General features: G+C 36.4%; 2 protein-coding genes across 10 annotated transcripts; one reads left to right on the top strand and one right to left on the bottom strand.

Moving 5' to 3' along the window:
• Nucleotides 1-715: 715 nt before the first annotated feature.
• On the bottom strand, nucleotides 716-10315 carry ctsz (cathepsin Z). The gene is made up of 6 exons (XM_056460507.1): nucleotides 10072-10315; nucleotides 8298-8461; nucleotides 5073-5252; nucleotides 4462-4612; nucleotides 3773-3938; nucleotides 716-1305 (listed from the first exon to the last, which is right to left on the bottom strand). Exons 1-6 carry the CDS (start codon nucleotides 10188-10190, stop codon nucleotides 1180-1182), a joined length of 906 nt encoding a protein of 301 aa, XP_056316482.1. The 5' UTR covers nucleotides 10191-10315; the 3' UTR covers nucleotides 716-1179.
• si:dkey-249d8.1 (uncharacterized) lies at nucleotides 10160-17501 on the top strand. Of its 9 annotated transcripts, none has more exons than XM_056460503.1 (5): nucleotides 10160-10404; nucleotides 12755-12774; nucleotides 13236-13476; nucleotides 14761-14956; nucleotides 16599-17501. In XM_056460503.1, exons 3-5 carry the CDS (start codon nucleotides 13289-13291, stop codon nucleotides 17370-17372), a joined length of 1158 nt encoding a protein of 385 aa, XP_056316478.1. In that variant the 5' UTR covers nucleotides 10160-10404; nucleotides 12755-12774; nucleotides 13236-13288; the 3' UTR covers nucleotides 17373-17501. The 9 variants fall into 9 exon arrangements, with proteins under 9 accessions (XP_056316478.1, XP_056316479.1, XP_056316473.1 ...); XM_056460499.1 differs by having other exon boundaries at nucleotides 10321-10471; XM_056460497.1 differs by having other exon boundaries at nucleotides 10321-10471; nucleotides 12755-13154.
• The last annotated feature ends 1395 nt before the right edge of the window (nucleotides 17502-18896 follow it).

The following is an 18896-nucleotide window of genomic DNA, read 5'->3' as shown; positions in this document are numbered from 1 at the left end:
ACTGGAATATCGTATAAAAGACGTGTGAATAAAGCAATGTTTTCATCCAGTGAGTCAAAGTGAACAAAATCATCACTTCCTCATTAACTGGTGCCAGATATCAACAGTAATAATTAAATTTACTGTGGTAGGAGAAGCTGCGTAAATAGTTTCTTCATTTAATAAATGACTTGCCCATCAAAAGACAAATGCAGACATGTAATGAACGCGTGGTGGAGTTTGAAGGCGTGAGATTCAGAGCACAGACGCTCTTGATTCTGGAGGTCATTAATAATATAATAACACATACTTAAACGTTAAGGCGTTTTAGAAAGACCAAAACAACATTTGAGATGTTTTACAATGTGCTCAGCCTGCTGGTTTGTCCATTTACACACATTTTATCACCACATGATCTCTTATAACAAAAATCACATGACCTTTTTTTTAATGCGCATGCTGGAATTTGTTCAGTAGAAGTGTTTCCATTGTAGTTTGTATCTTTATCAAATTAAACGTTTACCATACTCAGGTTTGTGCATGTTTTTATGCGCATTTTCAAAACGTATGTGCATCTTGGCATTTCCATATCTAAAATGCCCATTAAAATAGGTGGATGGAAACAACTAATCGCTGTCAATAAAAAAATAAATAAATTTTAAGTAATTAGGTTTTCTACAACACCACTCGTTAAGAAAATAATTGTACTCTAATGGAAATAAAAAAAAACAATAAGTAGTTTGGTAAGACTTTTACTGAAGAGTGTGACTGAAAACAGTTCAGTGATTAAGGCTGTTGATATGGTTTGACAGATACATTAAAGCAAAATACCCATAAATGATTGAAGGAAATGGTGTACTTATGCTTTTAATAAACTATAGCAAACTCCAAAGCTATGACCAGAGATCAGTCCATTAAAACATCCTAAATTGCTAAATGCCCTACTGGTATAAAAGAAACAAACACTGCGTTTCCCTTTGTGTTCATAAATTGGTGTTAAAAAAAAAAAAAAGCAGCAAAATTACAAATACAAATCTGTACAATTTCAAAGTAAACATTCCTGAGGTGCCGATTAAAAAAAATAAAGCAAAACCTCCACAACTGATCTCAGAAAATCACTCCTAACCTTTGATATAAATTTGGTAAGTGCAGGCTCATCTTAAGACAGCGTTTACTCTGTGAATGGCACTTCACAGATGTCTACAGGTAGTTCTTGGGAAGGATTGGATCTCCGTACATGCAGTCCTCTTCGATGGCGAGGTTGTATTGGCTTCCACTGCCGCCCTTGTATGCGCTGGTGACTATTCTGAGCCAACCTTTCTCCCCCTGGACAACCAAAGAGCAGAACATGCATTCAAAATACTGTTTGCACATTTTCTGTTTGCAAAAAGTGGATTTTTTTGGACCCAATCACCTTCCATATTTGCACCTATAGTCGGTAGGGGTGGGCAGATCGATCATTAAGTAGCAATATTTTCGATACTGGCAATGTATCAAAAGGATCGATCCTTAAATAGAAAATATTCCAGAGACAGAAAAGATAATAGATTCTTCTATGTTTTTCTAAATGAGTAATCACTGATTGTAGAATATCTTAATAATGATAGCGCCTCGTTATATATAAATATTCACTTAAATAGGAACAGGAATGGGAACTATAATGTTCTTTCGCTGTATATCCGCTAATGGGTCAGTGTTTGCTTTGAAAGTGTGAAGCTGTGAGCAGAGTACACACACCCAGTACAGGTTTTAAAACTCAAGCGCAGGGCTGTGGTCATCATGACTGAATGAAAAAGAAGCATAACCTGGTGTTATTTTTTGTTATATATGGTGTTATATAGACAATTTTTATTTAATAATGTTCTATAATTGTAATAAATGTGAAAAGGAAATGCGTTTTTTTTATGTAATAACAATACTGAAGGTGATAAAAATAAATAAATAAAATATTTTTTTAAATAAATCACTATAAAATATTTCATTGAAGTATCGATACTTGTCTTGAAATACTCTGTATTGGATCGGAAAAGAGGAAATGGGTATCCCTAATAGTCAGAGGACAGAGCAATAAAATGCATGCATGAAGTCTTCATTTTTATGCTAATTTCATATCAACAACATTTCTCAGGAATCTAGAATCCTTCCCTCCAGGATTTCGCCGTTCATTTTTATGATCTTTACAACTTAATATGACAGATTTTGCAAATTGTAGTGGTTTTTTTTTTTTTTTTACACACTAAATTAAAAGGTTTACTTACTCTCAGGCCTGTTTATATTAAAGCTGATATTTAGCTGCACCATGTTGGTGTTTCGCAACATCTCATTTTTATTAGCCCAACGCTCAAACCCCAACCTGGAGGACCAGGACGTACACACAATCACTACAGACAATTTAGCTTACCTGATTCACCTTAATATTAACATCTAAAAGGACGCAACACCTATGAAGCCAACATTTGAAACAAAAGGGTCTAAATGAGCAAAATAAGCCTTTAAAAAAAGACTTCAAAATAATAATGGCAAAACAATAATAATGGCATTTGTTTCAGCCAACCAGAATTGAAGGTCTTCTGCACTGCATTTTGTTTTGCCCAGCAAAATTACAGAGCTTTCACTGTACAACTAAGCACTTATTTCATTTTACTAGTATGAATTACTAATATATGCATCATTTATTTGCATTTTATTACAATAGTGAAAACATTGTTATACAGTGGTCCCTTGTTAATCTCAGTAGTTACGTTCTAAAAATAACCTGCAATAGGTGAAATCCGTGAGGCAGTCCGCTTTATTTTTTTACAAGTATTAATTATAAAAATTAAGGCTGTAAAAGCCCTCACTACACACTTTTCCCAGATAGCCATTAACATTTTCACACTTCTCTCTCTTTCTCTTTCTCTCGTTTAAACACTCACGTGAAGCTGCGGTCACACTTGACTTTTCTTCCCATAGACTTTCATTCATACGCATGCGAATGTGTCAGACCGGAAACGCAGGGTCATGCGTTAGGTTTCGCAGTTCGCTGCGGTGCAAAGTTCAAGCTTGGTGAACTCTGACCTGAGAAACCGCATCACTTGACTGCGTGAGACCAATCGAGGATCAAAACAGGACCTCTCTGGACAGAAATTTAAAACATGGAGCAATCGCTCGCTTTTTTAATGTCTAATGATCTTGTTTAATCCCGCCCCTTTTTGCAGCCCCGCCCGACAGAATTTCACACACACAAAGCCCAGTGTGACCACAGCTTGACTTCTACCTTCCTTTAGCATGTCCAGAAGTCTAACATTTTGTGCGATGGTTAGCATCTTCCTCTGCCTTTGATAGTGCAGAACGATTTGTCAACATTGTGAGGTTTGTTGGAGAGCTTCAGAGTCAAACTGCTAGCGATCAAGAATTTTTCTCAGTTTGGCAAGCTGAACGCATTCTGTACTGTACAGGAGACACGGATTGACAATGGTCTACAGCCAATCAGGACGCAGAACACAATGGGCTGTGAAAATAGCGTGTCAAATTGCACAAAAAAATCTGAAACTGCGAGACTGTGAAAGGTGAACCACATTATGGCGAGGGACCACTGTGTACATATAACAACTGCACCAAATAGTTCATTTTCTCTGGTCTGAACAAAACGGAGCTTATTTTGTGTGCATTCTCAGTTTAATTTTAATTTCAGCTAAAAATAAATGTGAAATTACTGAGTTGATTTTGCGAATGGCTGAATACTAAAACACAGGAGGGACTACAACATTTGTTTGATTGTTTGTTGGAGCAAAACTCTTCAGGTTTTACATACCCATGGCTCTCCCCAGGAATTACGAACGACCCAGAACTCCACTCCATTCTCATCTACACCCCATCCGGCTACAGAGACGATGTGGTTTATATAGGGCTCCTGCACGTACTCCGAGTACAAACCACCAGTGTAGGCATCAAGCTTATCTGTTGCCATGATCCCACAACTACAAAGAAAAAATAATCAGCGTCAAATTTATGGGTTAAAAATATGACTGTGGACCACAAAACCAGTCACGAGGGTAAATGTGGAGCTTTATACATTATCTTTTAAAAATATTTCCCAAGTATTGTTCCCAAGAAAACATTCTTTAATATAATATATTTAATAACTAATTTGTTTTATCTTTGCCATGATGACAGTACATAACATCGTTCTACTAATTTTACAAGATACTAGTATTCAGCTTAAAGTGACATTTAAAGACATGATTAACCAGGTTAATTAGGCAAGTTTTGAATGACAATGGTTTATTCTGCAGATCAACAAAAACAGTTTTTAAGGGGGCTAATAATATTGATTAATATATAAAAAATATTATTAGGAAATACTGTGAAAATGCCCTTTCTCTGTTAAACAGGAGTTGGCAAATATTTGAAAAAGAACTTAAAAAATGTACCGGAGGGCTAATGATTTTGAATTCAATTGTACAAGATCTAACCCAATCAGTGACCAAATCGTTAGTATACCTGATGGGTCCTCCAGAATAAATTTCAGCTTTCATCTTGTCCAGTCCACTGGCTGAACCATAGTCTCCAACCTTCCAGAGAGTGAAGTTCTTCACGATGTTACACACGCCAAAGGTTGTGCAGGTGCCACACTGATTGAATGGTTTGCAGTCTGAAAGGAAGGAAATAAAGAAAAGGAAGAAAAAGAAAGAAAATGAAAAAAAAATTAAAGATAAAAAAGAGGGGAAAAAAAGAAAGAAAAAGGAGAAGATAGAAAAAAGACAGAAAAGTAAAAAAAGAACAAAAGGACAATAGAAAAGAAAAAACAATAAAGAAAAAGAAAGAAAAGAAAAAAAATTAAGAAAAAGAAAAAAATTGAAAAAAAAATGAAAGAAAAGAAATAAAGAAAAAATGAAGAAATAAGAAGAAAAGAAGAAAGAAAGAAAAAATGAAAAAGAAATAAAGAAAACATGAGGAAAAAACAGAAATAAAGAAAGAGGAAAACGGAAAAAGAAAACAACCAAAAACGGAAAAGAAAAAAAAATGAAAAAAGAAAGAAAGAAAGAGAAATGCAAATGAATACAACACAAAGTCCTGTATTACAGAAGCAGACGCTCCACCGCACGACTCACCCTGGTCCTTGGCCTGATAGTTGTTGCAGGTTTCATCAGGAATGCCTTTATTGTGAGCATATTCCCACACACCAGAATGATCTCCACCATTGCAGGAACCCGCGTCTCCACAGTCGATCACGTTCTGGACAGAGAGATACGCCGATGGCCATGCTGCTTTACGCTTGATGTTGATTCGATCTAAAATAAAATAAAAAATTTAAAAAGGGAATCAAGTTAGACAGGGTGACAAAAATAAATATTATGAATATACACTGGTTAAAAATGAGTTTTTATTTGTGTAATCATTTTGTATATTTATCAGCATTTTTCAATCACAAAAAAATAGATAAATTGTACAAAAGAAATGGAGTATATATGTCTTTTTATTATGAATATTGCATGTGAATGCAATTGTAACCATATTAGTGATTGTAATGTGGTTAAAATTATGAAATGCACAGGACTTTGTTTCTTAAAAAAGGTCACAATCCATTCGATGCAGATACAGATAGTTTTTCCTATGCATGATTTTATTTTTAAATTTAAACTGCGTCAAACTTGAATGTGCCAAAGCCATGTAAATGAATGGTAAAACCATGAATTAACATTAATGATGTTTTTCACCATTTGTGGAAAGAGTCTGCAAAAAGGAAGTGGCATGTTAACAAATATGCTGAGATGGTTGATCTCGACATGCAGAAACTGGCAGATCAGGAAAATACCTTCAAGTCATAACTGCAGATCAGATGATGGTCAGGTGGTAAACAAAGAAAAAACCTGCATATGACAAATCCAGGCCATTACACTGAATGATTAACCAATCATATGATTCATCATCCCAGTGTGACCTCATTCTGTGCTTTGCTAGTGCTGAAGTAGGGTTTTTAGATATAATAGGAGTGCATAATGTGTCTTCAGTCACTCACCCTCATCTGAAACCCACATCTTTATTTTATTTCCCCTCAAAAAACAAAAAGAAACATCTGTTGGAAATATGTGGGAAAAAAAACATCAAGGGAATTTTGCTAAATTTTTCCTTTTGTGATTTCCTCTCACATGCACATACATTTCAAAATGTTTAAATGTTGTCAAGGAAGTATTTGACAAATAATCCACTGCAAAATTATATTTCAAAACTAGAGCTACACCTAAGAAAAATCTTTTTTAGTTGAATCAAATTAATTTTCTAGTCATCTCAACTGAAGTCGAACTTACTAAATATATTTTGTTAAACAATGCAGAGCTACAGAAACTCTAGTTGGAACCTGACTGACTTGATCAATTAAGTTAAAGTAACATAAAAACATGTCATTTTGACAACGTTTTGCCATTTAATTTTTTTGCAGTGTATGATCTACACCAGTGTTTCCCAACCCTGTTCCTGAAGGCACACTAACAGTACACATTTTCAACCTCTCCCTAATCAAACACACCTGAATCAACTTATCAGAACATAAGTAGAGACTCCAACACCTGAAGTTAAAATGGGTTAGAAAAGGGAGACATCCAAAATATGTAGTGTTGGTGTGCCTCCAGGAACAGGGTTGGGAAACACTGATCTACACAACCGGGAGCTACAATTCTATTTTCAACATAATTAATTCTTCAGATATTCCCCTTTAAATACAATAAGAATCAGCTGTTTTGTGACCCAAATTTGGTGTTTGACCATTGAAAATTGGTCAGATTCAACCATTTGGACATGAAGCCACATTTACATGGATGTTTACATGGATGTTTACATGGGCATCAATGATCAAACTATTTGCTTTAATCTGAATAAGATAATAATATGATTAAGGTGTTTACATGTTTAATATGATTAAGGAGTTGCTTTTTGAATGTTCCTTTCATGATCCCGTTTTACATGTTTTAGCACATAATTTGATTAACGTCATTGCATCACCGCACTATCCACCTTTAATGTAATTTTGGGTGTTTCACTTTTAATTTGTCGACTTTAACAGCAGTTTGGCACTTTCACTTTCATTCAGGAACATTTCATGCATGCCTCCGTGACAAACAAGATATTGGATGCGAGTATGAACTGCTGGAAGAGTGTAGTTTTAATGGAGTTTGATATCGCAAGCCATATGGAAAGGTCCTACTGCACCCAACCAGGTCTAAGCTGGGATCGAACCCGCGATTATTTATTTGGGTGCCAGTTGCTCTAACAAGGAGGCTAAAGACCATGGCCTCTAGCGTGTGTCGGTTGAGCACCATTTAAGGTCAGAGGAGTGAGGTTTTACCTGCATAGCACTTCGCTAGCTGGCTTCCATTACACTCACCCCCCCTAAACCTCACGTCGATCCCAGACGAGCCCCTACGTGTAGCCCACTGGTCCTACTGCACCCAACCCGGTCTGAGCTGGGATTGAACCAGCGATTCTTTGCATGGGAGTCGGTTGCTATAACAAGAAGGCCAAATAACATGTCCTCTCGCATCGGTCGCTACAGCACTTTTTGAGGTCAGAGGAGCGAGGTTTACCAGCACAACACTTCGCTAGCTGGCCTCTGTTGCAAGTGAAAGGAGTCGGGGTGGATGGGGGAGTTTCATCAAAAAACGAGGATGACTAAGATAAAGGAGGCGGACATTTGAAGTGCATCTGATTGGTTAGTGATTGATGATGTGAGACGTGATCCTCTCGTAATTGGTTCATAAAACTTCACACAGAGAGGTATGCTTTAAATGCTATGGTTTTGATAAGAAAAAAAAAAAACATTATTTTATAGTTTTAGCATTATACGTTTCTCAGGCAAAAACTACATGCTGTATGCAAAATAGCCCCTATTTGTTTTTACACCATTGAAAATTCAACAATTTACTCAGAGCCAAACTGAGATCCAAATATCTCAGGGACAGAAACATATAGGGCCTTATATATTGTATCTTATATATTGTATCTTATATATATATATATATATATATATATATATATATATATATATATATATATATATATATATATATATATATATATATATATATATATATATATATATATATATAAAAGAAGGTAAGACATACTTCTCAGGTTACAAGCTTGCAAATAAGTGAATCAGTGCGAAACTTATTTCATTAACAGAAACAGACCTAATCTCTGTTAAACAAAATATCAATAGTGATGTCATTTTCCTAAAGTCGTTTTTGGCTTCAAGACTTGAAATTTGGTTTAATTTAATACAAGCTTGGTGAAATTTAGTTTCATTTAAGCCCAAATGTCACTCAAGCATTTCCCCTCACCTGCAAATGCACTAGTGCTCCCATGCGCCCAGCAGGAGCCGCAGTACTGAGGTATATGTTGGTTGCGTGTAGTGCTGACGTAGTTGACGCCTTTGATGTTTCTCCAGTCCCACTCTTTGGGGAGCTCTTTCAAATTCATAGACTCATAAGGACGTGGTCCAGTCCTGTAAAATGCACACAAAAAAAGTTGAACAATCACAATCTTGCAATAAAACCGTCTTGTCAAAACTGTCTTGCATTCACAACAAGCAGCAAGAGGCCATGAAGGAAACCCAGCACAAAACCTCATGCACAGGCCACCTGCTCTTCAGTTAGCATCCAAAAAAAAAAAAAGGGAAATAAACCTTGAGGGCATGACATTTATACACAAATGAAGCAGGTGTCAAACGGTCGCATGATGGCTACCTTTTCACCACTCTGCTGTGTTTTTCTCTTAATAATTTCATGCGTTGAATTGCCATGATGTGAGTTGCCTGCTGTAAACTGGGCGACAGTGGAGCCAGAAATGAATAAATAAAATGAGATGACCAAAAAGAAAAATAATGCATTACACTGGAAATCAATAATCTGTTTAAGTGAATTGCATTGTGGGATGCAGTACACTGTGGCCAATACTTAACATTTTGCCAAATAATTTTAAAGCAGAAATATTCAAATATAAATTTGTTAACAAATAGTACATAGGAGCCAGGATAAAATTGTTCACATTATCAAATTAGGAACAATAAATAATAACTTCTAGTTGATCATTTGGTTTCAGAAGTCGCTTATATGAAAGGCAAAATAACCCAAACAAACTAAAATATGACCATGCCTTGGTTTTTAAGAAAGCGTTCTTGCAGGGCTTCTTTGGATTCATCTTCAATGCCTCCTCCTCCATCTTACTCCAGACATGCTCAATAATGTTCATGTCTGGTGACTGAGGTGGCCAATCCTGGAGCATCTTGACCTTCTCTGCTTTCAGGAACTTTGATGTGGAGGCTGAAGTATGAGAAGGAGCGCTATCCTGCTGAAGAATTTGCCCTCTCCTGTGGTTTGTAATGTAATGTGCAGCACAATTGTCTTGACACCTCAGGCTGTTGATGTTGCCATCCACTCTGCAGATCTCTCACACATCCCCATACTGAATATAACCCCAAACCATGATTTTTCCTTCACCAAACTTGACTGATTTCAATGAGAATCTTGGGTGCATGAGGGTTCCAGTAGGTCTTCTGCAGTATTTGTGATGATTGGGATGCTGTTCAACAGATGATTAATTGGAAAAATCTACCTTCTGCCACTTTTCCAAATAATCAACTAGAAGTCAAGTTATTATTTGTCGCTCTTACAACTGGGATCAACGACTAAGACCTTTGGTAGTGTACATTCATAAATATCCACAACAGGAAATACATTAGCATAGAGCTTCCAGAAAATAATTTTATATTAGACAGTATTTTTCCTACAGTACTTACAAACCTATAACAGAAAAAAGACCAATATTTAAAATATTTATTACACTATTTAGTACAGTTTAAACACATTAACTAACTAAACCGAGTTATAAAAACTGCAGATACATAGACAACAATCATAGGCTCAACAGTGTTTATAACTAGCCTGGCTTAGAACAAAAACATACGATACCGAAATGCTGTCTAAGTAGGGAGTTCGCTATATAGCCTACTGAAACACCGCCCTAGAGTCGGATTTCTTGCACTTGTCAGATAGACTTCAAAACAGTGTAGATACGTTTCAAGAAGTTCAAAAAAAAGTAATAAACGTGTCATACTTCACTCCCTGTAGATTTCTCCTCGGCTGGGGCTTGTAGCAGGGCTCGTTCTCGTTAAAATACCGTCCGGCGAAAACCCCCGACAGCGTAAACAGATAAAAGAGCAGCACGCGAGCCATGTTGAATCTCGGGTGGTCATATGATCATCACACGGGGCTGCACTGCGGGTTTATTCTGCCTGTCTGCCTGGAGGCGTGGAGGAAACATCGAAACTAACTTTCTTATTGGCCGAAGATCCGCTAAGAAGAAAAAAGTCGCTTGCTAATATTTCAGGCGCAGTCTTGCCTTAACTGACGGTAAAATTGACGGTGCACGGGAAGTCGAAACCCGCAGGTAAAACCCATTGAGATCTTCTGTTTCGGAAACAGAGAACGGAACAAGGGGTATTTCGTCATAAAAGGTCAGCGAACCGTATCTTTTTTGCTGGGCAACACCCACCGATATAACTTAGGCCTACAGTAAACATTTGAAGTAGATCCAAATATTTGATGAAAGTTGTCCTAAAACTAATCAACAACACATATTTCTTGTCATGGGACAATTTTGAAAAACTTTTTCCATCCACTTCAAATGTTTACTACTGTATATTAGAGACTGTAATGCCATCGTATGGAGCTGTGGCATTATCCATAAATAAACTGTATGTATTCAACTTAAACACTGGGTTAAAAGATGGCATGTTAATATTTATTTTAATTATATTTCTATTCAGCTTTATTTTATTATTATTTTAATGGAATTTCAATACTTTAAAAACTAACTAAATAAGAATAATACATTTTTAGTTATTTCCTAAGGCAACATTTCTAATTTTGGTTACTTTTTAAAAAACTTTTAATTATTAACATTTTATTTCAGCTTAATTTCAATGAACCAACGTGAATTTTATTAGATTAGGTGGTCCACAAAGATAACCCAACTATACACTCATTGATATACACTCATCGGCCACTTTATTAGGTACACCTGTTATTATATTAATAAGTATTTGCAATATTTTCAGATATTTTGTGTCAACTTTTCCAACTGACACACAAGAGTTAATGCATCCTTGCCAAATAAAAGTATAATTTTAAAAATATATACTTACCGGCCACTTTATTAGGTACACCTGTCCAACTTCTCGTTAACGCAAATTTATAATCAGCAAATCAACATGGCAGCAACTCAACACCTTAAGGCATGTTAACATGGTCAAGACGATCTACTGCAGTTCAATCAGAGCATCAGAATGGGGAAGAAAGGTGATTTAAGTGACTTTGAATGTGGCATGGGTGTTGGTGCCAGCCGGGATGGTCTGAGTATTTCAAAAACTGCTGATCTACTGGGGTTTTCACGCACAACCATCTCTAGGGTTTACAGACAATGGCCCGAAACAGAGAAAATATCCAGTGAGCAGCAGTTCTGTGTGTCAGAGGAGAATGGCCAGACTGGTCAAGCTAATAGAAAGACAACGGTTACTCAAATAACCACTTGTTACAACAAAGGTATGCAGATGAGCATCTCTGAACGCAGCGAAAGCGTGAATCATCTCAGACTGGTTTCTTGAACACGACAATGAATTCACTGTACTCAAATGGCCTCCACAGTCACCAGATCTCAATCCAATAGAGCACCTTTGGGATGTGGTGAAACGGGAGATTTGCATCATGGATGTGCAGCTGACAAATCTGCCGCAACTGCGTGATGCTATCATGTCAATATGGACCAAAATATTTCCAGTACCTTGTTGAATCTATGCCACGAAGGATTAAGGCAGTTCTGAAGGCAAAAGGAGGTCCAAACCAGTACTAGTAAGGTGTACCTAATAAAGTGGCCGGTGAGTGTATATCCACAACAAAATAACCTATGAGACAGTATTTTCCCAACAGTATACTTAGATTTTTTTTTATTATACTTTAACCCTTTTAGAGCAGTTTTCATGTATGTTACATTACTAAACTTTTAAAAACTGGAGATACCTTGACTAAAAACTAAACATATACAGAAATATTGATTGAAATTTAGCTGAAATAAAATGTTAATAATTAAAAGTAAAAAATGAAAAAAAAAAATAGAAATATTGCCTTAAACTAACTTAAAATATATATAATGGGCGTCACGGTATAATAGCACGATCGCCTCACGCAAGAAAGGTCGCTGGTTCGAGCCTCGGCTGGGTCAGTTGGCATTTCTGTGTGGAGTTTGCATGTTCTCCCCATGTTCACGAGGGTTTCATCCGTGTGCTCCGGTTTCCCCCACAGTCCAAAAACATGTGCTACAGGTGAACTGAATAAACTAAATTGTCTGTAGTGTATGTCTGAATGCAAGAGTGTATGGGTGTTTCCCAGTGTTGGGTAGCGGCTGGTAGGGCATCCGCTTTGTAAAACATATAAGTGGATAAGTTGGTGGTTCATTCCACTGTGGCAACCCCTGATTAATAAAGGGACTAAGCCGAAAAGAAAATAAATGAATATTTTTACTTAGTTTAATAAGGCAACATTTCTAACTTTTTTTAAACTTAATTTCTATCAACCAATATGAATTTTAATAGATCAGGTGGTCCACAAAGATTAAAATACAGAATTAAGCATGTTTATGGCTTTATACATGTCTAAAAATATTTACAGGTCATAAATATGATATAATCCATGTTTGCTTTTCATCTGATGGTCAAAGTCCATGTTAATTTCTTTTTACACAGTCTGCGACATCTGAGCGCAGGTAAGTATATTCTCATCTATTTTGACGTACTTCTAGAACTTTGTCGTTATTTAACAGCACTGACATTTGTAAAAATTCATAGAGGGCAATAGTAGCACTATAGTAGTAGGTATTTTATATGCTATGTTATTTTATTATAGCAGCATATGGTATTTTTATTTTATTCCATCCGATGCCACGACATTTCCTGATACTGCCACAGTAAGCGAAAGAAATTGGTTTAATAACTCAACATGCATGGTATTGTACATTCTTTAGATAATACACGAGTTGATTATAATGTTATTGCTTATGTGAAATATAATTTTCTAATGCAAATCTTTCAGTTGTTATCACTGTGCTTGCAGCCGTATCTGCATCCACTGATAATGAGCCTAAATGTAAGAACTAATGTAGTAAATAAAAATGTACTTTGCAGTAGTTTTGCTTGAGATGCACGTTCATGCTATCATCTGTTTCAGTTTACCCTCCAAAAGCAACTAGTTAGCAGCTGTTATCCATGTGAGCGGATGTGATGGCAGAACAAAGTCCAGCCAAAAAAGTTAAATGTCAAGTCAAGGGTTTCCTTTCTGAAGTGAGCCCTATAAAAAACACAAAGGCGCCATACTTTGATGCCATTCTTCAGCATGAAGGAGAACGCAGCAAAATTGTGTCTTTTAGACCAGAGGATCACATGCACTTCCACAATGCTGAAAGCACGCGGTAAGTCTTTTCTCACTGCAATACATTTTTTTTATATAGATCTGCAATTACATGCCAAAAACTATAGTGATTTAAAGTAAGTAATATAGTCTTTTTGAACCAGATACTATAGTGAAGTGTTTCATACTGTATACACTTCCTGACAAAAGTCTTGTCGTCGATCCCAGTTGTAAGAGCAACAAACAATAACTTGACTTCTAGTTGATCATTTGGAAAAGTGGCAGAAGGTAGATTTTTCTAATGAATTATCTGTTGAAATGCAGCCCAATTGTCACAAATACTGCAGCAGACCTATTGGAACCCACAAGGACCCAAGATTCTTAAAGAAATCAGTCAAGTTTGGTAAAGAAAAAAATCATGGTTTGGACTTACATTCAGTATGCGTTCCTTCTCATACTTCAGCCTCCACATCAAAGTTCCTAAAAGTAGAGAAGGTCAAGATGCTCCTGGATTGGCCAGCCCAGTCACCAGACATGAACATTATTGAGCATGTCTGGGGTAAGATGGAGGAGGGATTGAAGATGAATCCAAAGAATCTTGATGAACTCTAGGAGTCCTGCAAGAACGCTTTCTTTGCCATTCCAGAAGACTTTATTAATAAGTTATTTGAGTTATTGCAGAGATGTATGGATGCAGTCCTCCAAGCTCATGGGAGTCATACACAATATTAATTCTGTTTCCACTGCAGCATGACTTTATATTCTATACTGTACATTATTTCTGTTAAATGACAAGACTTTTGTCTAAGCAAAGTCAGATCTTACAGTCCTAATTAAATAAAAAACTATTAAAAGTCATATTTTATTTAGGTAAAATAAGCATAATCTAGAGGCCTTTGCCTTTTATATGAGCCACTTCTGATAACAAATGATCAACTAGAAATCAAGTTATTATTTGTTGTTATTAAACTTGAAAAGACGACAAGACTTTTGTCAGGTAGTGTATAATATAGTATCTATAGATCTTTGTTTACGAATGCTACTGCATATGGATAACTGTATTAAACACTGTAGTACACTTAAACTGTGCTGTATTGTAGTATAATATACCATATAGTTGTAGAAAACAATTTTGGTCATTTGTTTATATTACTATAGTTGTTGTATTACCATACAGAATCATTACAACAGGTTAATTCACCTGTTTTACTATAGTATAGTAAGATTTACTACAATTCTTACTATGAAATACTGTAGTATTTGTCATTTAACAGTCAGTTACACAGCCAAATTATTCAACCACCAACTAATTACATTTGTAAATGACATTGAATGGTTTGTGTAGGAGTCTGGTGACACTAGAAGATGTCGTATTACAGCGGTCTAAGGAGTCCAGCAGAAAAATGAATGTGTTTTACACACACAGCTCCAAAATGTCCTGCGTTCGCAACCTGAGAGAAGCTTTCAAACAAACAAAGTCTGCTGGACCACGAGATCTACAGGTGTCTGAACTTCTAAATCGGGATTCAAAACCAAATAAGGTTGGTAGTCAATAGTTATTCATTATTACTGTCACAAAGTGCACAAAAAATATGTTGTGGGTTGCATTTTTTGGCTACTTTTATAGCATGACGTGGCCAGCAAAATTGTTATTTCTCATGAATATAAAATTAAAACTGAATTGTTTATTAATTGACATTGATCCCAGAAAACATACCTGGCAACCCTGCAAGTGAGCAAGTAAAAGATTCTGATGGGCGTCACTATTAAATGAGTGAAACTTGAGAGAAAAGTACGTAGAAGTGTTGCTTGGTGTTTTGAAAGTCAGTTGGTATATTTGAACACGTATACGGTATCTAAAAGTTTGTGTATCACATAATATTAGAGATGATCTGGTCAACCTTTCCTTTTGTGGGAATCCAGACTCAGATTAGACATGGGAAAGATACTTAAAATATTTAGCAGTCCCTTGGGGCAGGTTTTGAGTTGCCATTGGACTAGAAATTTTTCTTGGATCTGGCAACCCTGTAGGGCATAAACATTTTTCCTAATCTGTAATTAAAGCTTCATTTGAATTGAAAAGTTTTTCTTATAAATATGTTAGAAACTTACATTATATAAAATAATTGGTCATAAATTCCTTTCTGAACGAATCAGTTCTTTTGAACAAATCGAATGATTCAATGACTCAATCATTAAGACAGTGACTTGCTGCCATCTACTTGCAGTTTGTGTTCATCTTTTGTTTAAAGGCATAATTCGTCTCTCCCCCATTTAATATTTTCATCTGAAACAGATAGATATAGATTTTAACATGTATATTGTATCTAAAAGTATGTGTATCACATAATATTAGAGAAACCTTTTCCTATGTGGGAAACCAGACTTAGATTGGACGTCAGAAAAAAATGGGCCACTTAGCAGTCCTTAAGGCAGGTTTTGAGTTGCCATCGGACTGGAAATTTTTCTTGGACCTGGCAACCCTGTAGGGCATAAATATTTTTCCCAATTTGTAATCAAAGCTTCATTTGAATTGAAAAGTTTTTCTTATAAATATGTTAGACACTCACATTATATAATATAATCGGTCATAAATTCCTTTCTGAACGAGTCAGTTCTTTTGAACAAATCGAATGATTCAATGACTCAATCATTAAGACAGTGACTTGCTGCCATCTACTTGCAGTTTGTGTTCATCTTTTGTTTAAAAGCATAATTCGTCTCTCCCCCATTTTATATTTTCATCTGAAACAGATAGATATACATTGTAACATGTATATTGTATCTAAAAGTTTGTGTATCACGATATTAGAGAAACTTTTTTCTATGTGGGAATCCAGAATTGGACCTGGCAACCCTGCAGGGCATAAATATTTTTCCCAATTTGTAATCAAAGCTTCATTTGAATTGAAAAGTTTTTCTTATAAAGATGTTAGAAACTCACATTATATAATATAATCGGTCATAAATTCCTTTCTGAATCAATCAGTTCTTTTTGAACAAATCAAATGATTCAACGACTCTTTCATTAAGACAGTGACTGCGTACTTTATTTCTCAATTGCAATCTTTGAACAGATTCTTTAACAAAATCTAAAATAATTGTAATTATTTTTTACAATTATTTTTAAATAATTGCAATTATTTAAAAGATTACATCTTTTATTTTCTGCAAATTGCACAGGTCAACATTAACGTGAAGATCATCCAAGAGGTGTGCAAAGGAAACTACGTTGTCTGGGATGGACGCTACCTTCCTAAAACTAATTATATAGTAGCGGACACTACAGGATCCATCAGCCTGACGGTCTGGTGTGAATGCAACATTATCGTCGGAGACTGGTACAACATCACAAACGTCTCAGTGAAAGAGTTTAGGGGCAAAACAACTCTATCCACCACTAGAAACACACAAATCCTCAAAATCCCATCTCGAGGGACAGCGGCTGCTTCTGAAGTGCCAACGCAGACTATAAAATGTGACATCAATGGTGCAAATATTAAAAGTGTCGTCGTTTGTCCGCATTCACATGAACTCAAAGCTGTGACATCATCAGAATCCACTGTCTATTGTCTCTCATGCAACACATATTACAAAACCACTGCCATTGTCTCAAAGTTTAGTGGTCATCTGAATCTTAAAGCAGAATCAGGGAAGGTTGTGAGGGCCAGGATTGAAGATGAGCTGATCAAATCAGTGGTCAAAGTGGAGGATGCTTCGTCACCACAGGACATCATTCAGAGATTAATTGAGCTGCCGCCCATGCAGATTACCATCCGTGAGAGCAACATTGTGAAGGTTGAAAATGTTCCTAATAACACTGAAATCAAGGCTGAAGCTGAAGCAGAGATTCCGATTAAAATGGAGCCTGTGGAAGAATCTGATGACCTCTGTTCACCACCAGACCATGGGGTTTTATTCAGTTCACAATCCAGAAAAAGACCATCTACTGATTGAATCTGATCATCGAAGATCACAACTTAAATATTTCAGTTACCGAACAGTACAAGAAACAAAAACATACCAATTATATGCAGCATTTTCCTAATGAAAATTAACAGTTTTATACACCCTGCTGAAAAAAAAAACAGCTTAAACCAGCCTGGTTTTAGAGGGGTTTTGGCCGAAAATGACCAGTTACAACCAGCTTGACCTGCCTGGTTTAAGCTGGACATAGCTGGTTTTGGCTGGGCTCCCAGCCTGGCTAGCCTGGTCAAGCTAGTTCAAGCTGGTCATCTATCAGCCTGACCAGCTAAGACCAAGCTGGAAATGGCTGGAAACCAGCCTGGAAGTGGCCAAAACTCCTCTAAAACCAGACTGGTCGTAAGCTGATTTAAGCAGTTTTTTTTCAGTAGGGGAGCATACATATAAAAATAAAAACTTTAAATATAAACCATAGCAGGCTAATCAAAGATAAAGTCTTGTTCAGGTATGTTAACCGTAGTTTAACCCATGGCATTGTAGTAACTACAAAACGTTACAAATAGTAGTCAATGCACCCATCCCCAAAAAAAAACCATGGTGAATGCCATTTTAATATATTAAACCTGTGGATATTTTTCATAAGAGTTGGCACAGCATATGCTAACCAGAGTAGTTAATGCTTTTCTAAATTAGTTACCACACATTACATTAAAGCACAAGGCTAGGTAATTATTATGTCTGATGATATTTGTTATTAACTTCAATGGATTAATGTGTGCTTTTCAAACTGATAGGTTACAATAACCCCTAGGAGTGTATTTCACAGACATGTATTTATTTTTTACTTTAAAATGTTAGAATGATAAAGAGACAACTGTTTATCAATATGTTGAGTAATAACATTTATACAGTCTTACCGTTATAACCAGCATTTCCAGGGCAGCCATAGTGCTGAAGTGGCCTTTAGTAATCTTCTGCCAAAGAGAAAGTTCCTCAGTGACTGAAAACAGGGCCAGAATGTCCTTTAATGATCATTTTATTGAGCTCAAACTGTTTTACGCGGTAAAATGTTGTTTCTTTCCTGACAGCAAAAGGGCGTCATCTCAAAATCTATTTTATACGGTCTATGCTCAAAATTAATGGTGAATGACGACGCTACCCTACTAAAAAAACAGCTTAAACCAGCCTAGGCTGGTTGGCTGGTTTTAGCTGGTCGACCAGCCTGGTTTTAGAGGGGTTTTGGCCATTTCCAGCCTGGTCTTAGCTGGTGAGGCTGGGTGATGACCAGCTAAAACCAGCTTGACCAGCCTAGCCAGGGTGGGAGCCCAGCCTAAACCAGCTATGTCCAGCTTAAACCAGGCTGGTCAGGCTGGTTTTAGCTGGTCATTTTCCAGCCTGACCAGCTAAGACCAGGCTGGAAATGGCTGAAAACCAGCCAGGAAATGGCCAAAACCCCTCTAAAACCAGGCTGGTCAACCAGCTAAAACCAGCCAACCAACCTAGGCTGGTTTAAGCTGGATTTTTCAGCAGGGTATCGTTACACCGGCAGGTTACATT

This window comes from Danio aesculapii, chromosome 6 (assembly GCF_903798145.1).
Source record: "Danio aesculapii chromosome 6, fDanAes4.1, whole genome shotgun sequence".
NCBI lineage: Eukaryota > Metazoa > Chordata > Actinopteri > Cypriniformes > Danionidae > Danio > Danio aesculapii.
Note: the sequence above shows the minus strand (reverse complement) of the source record. Positions and strands in the feature narration are given on the sequence as shown.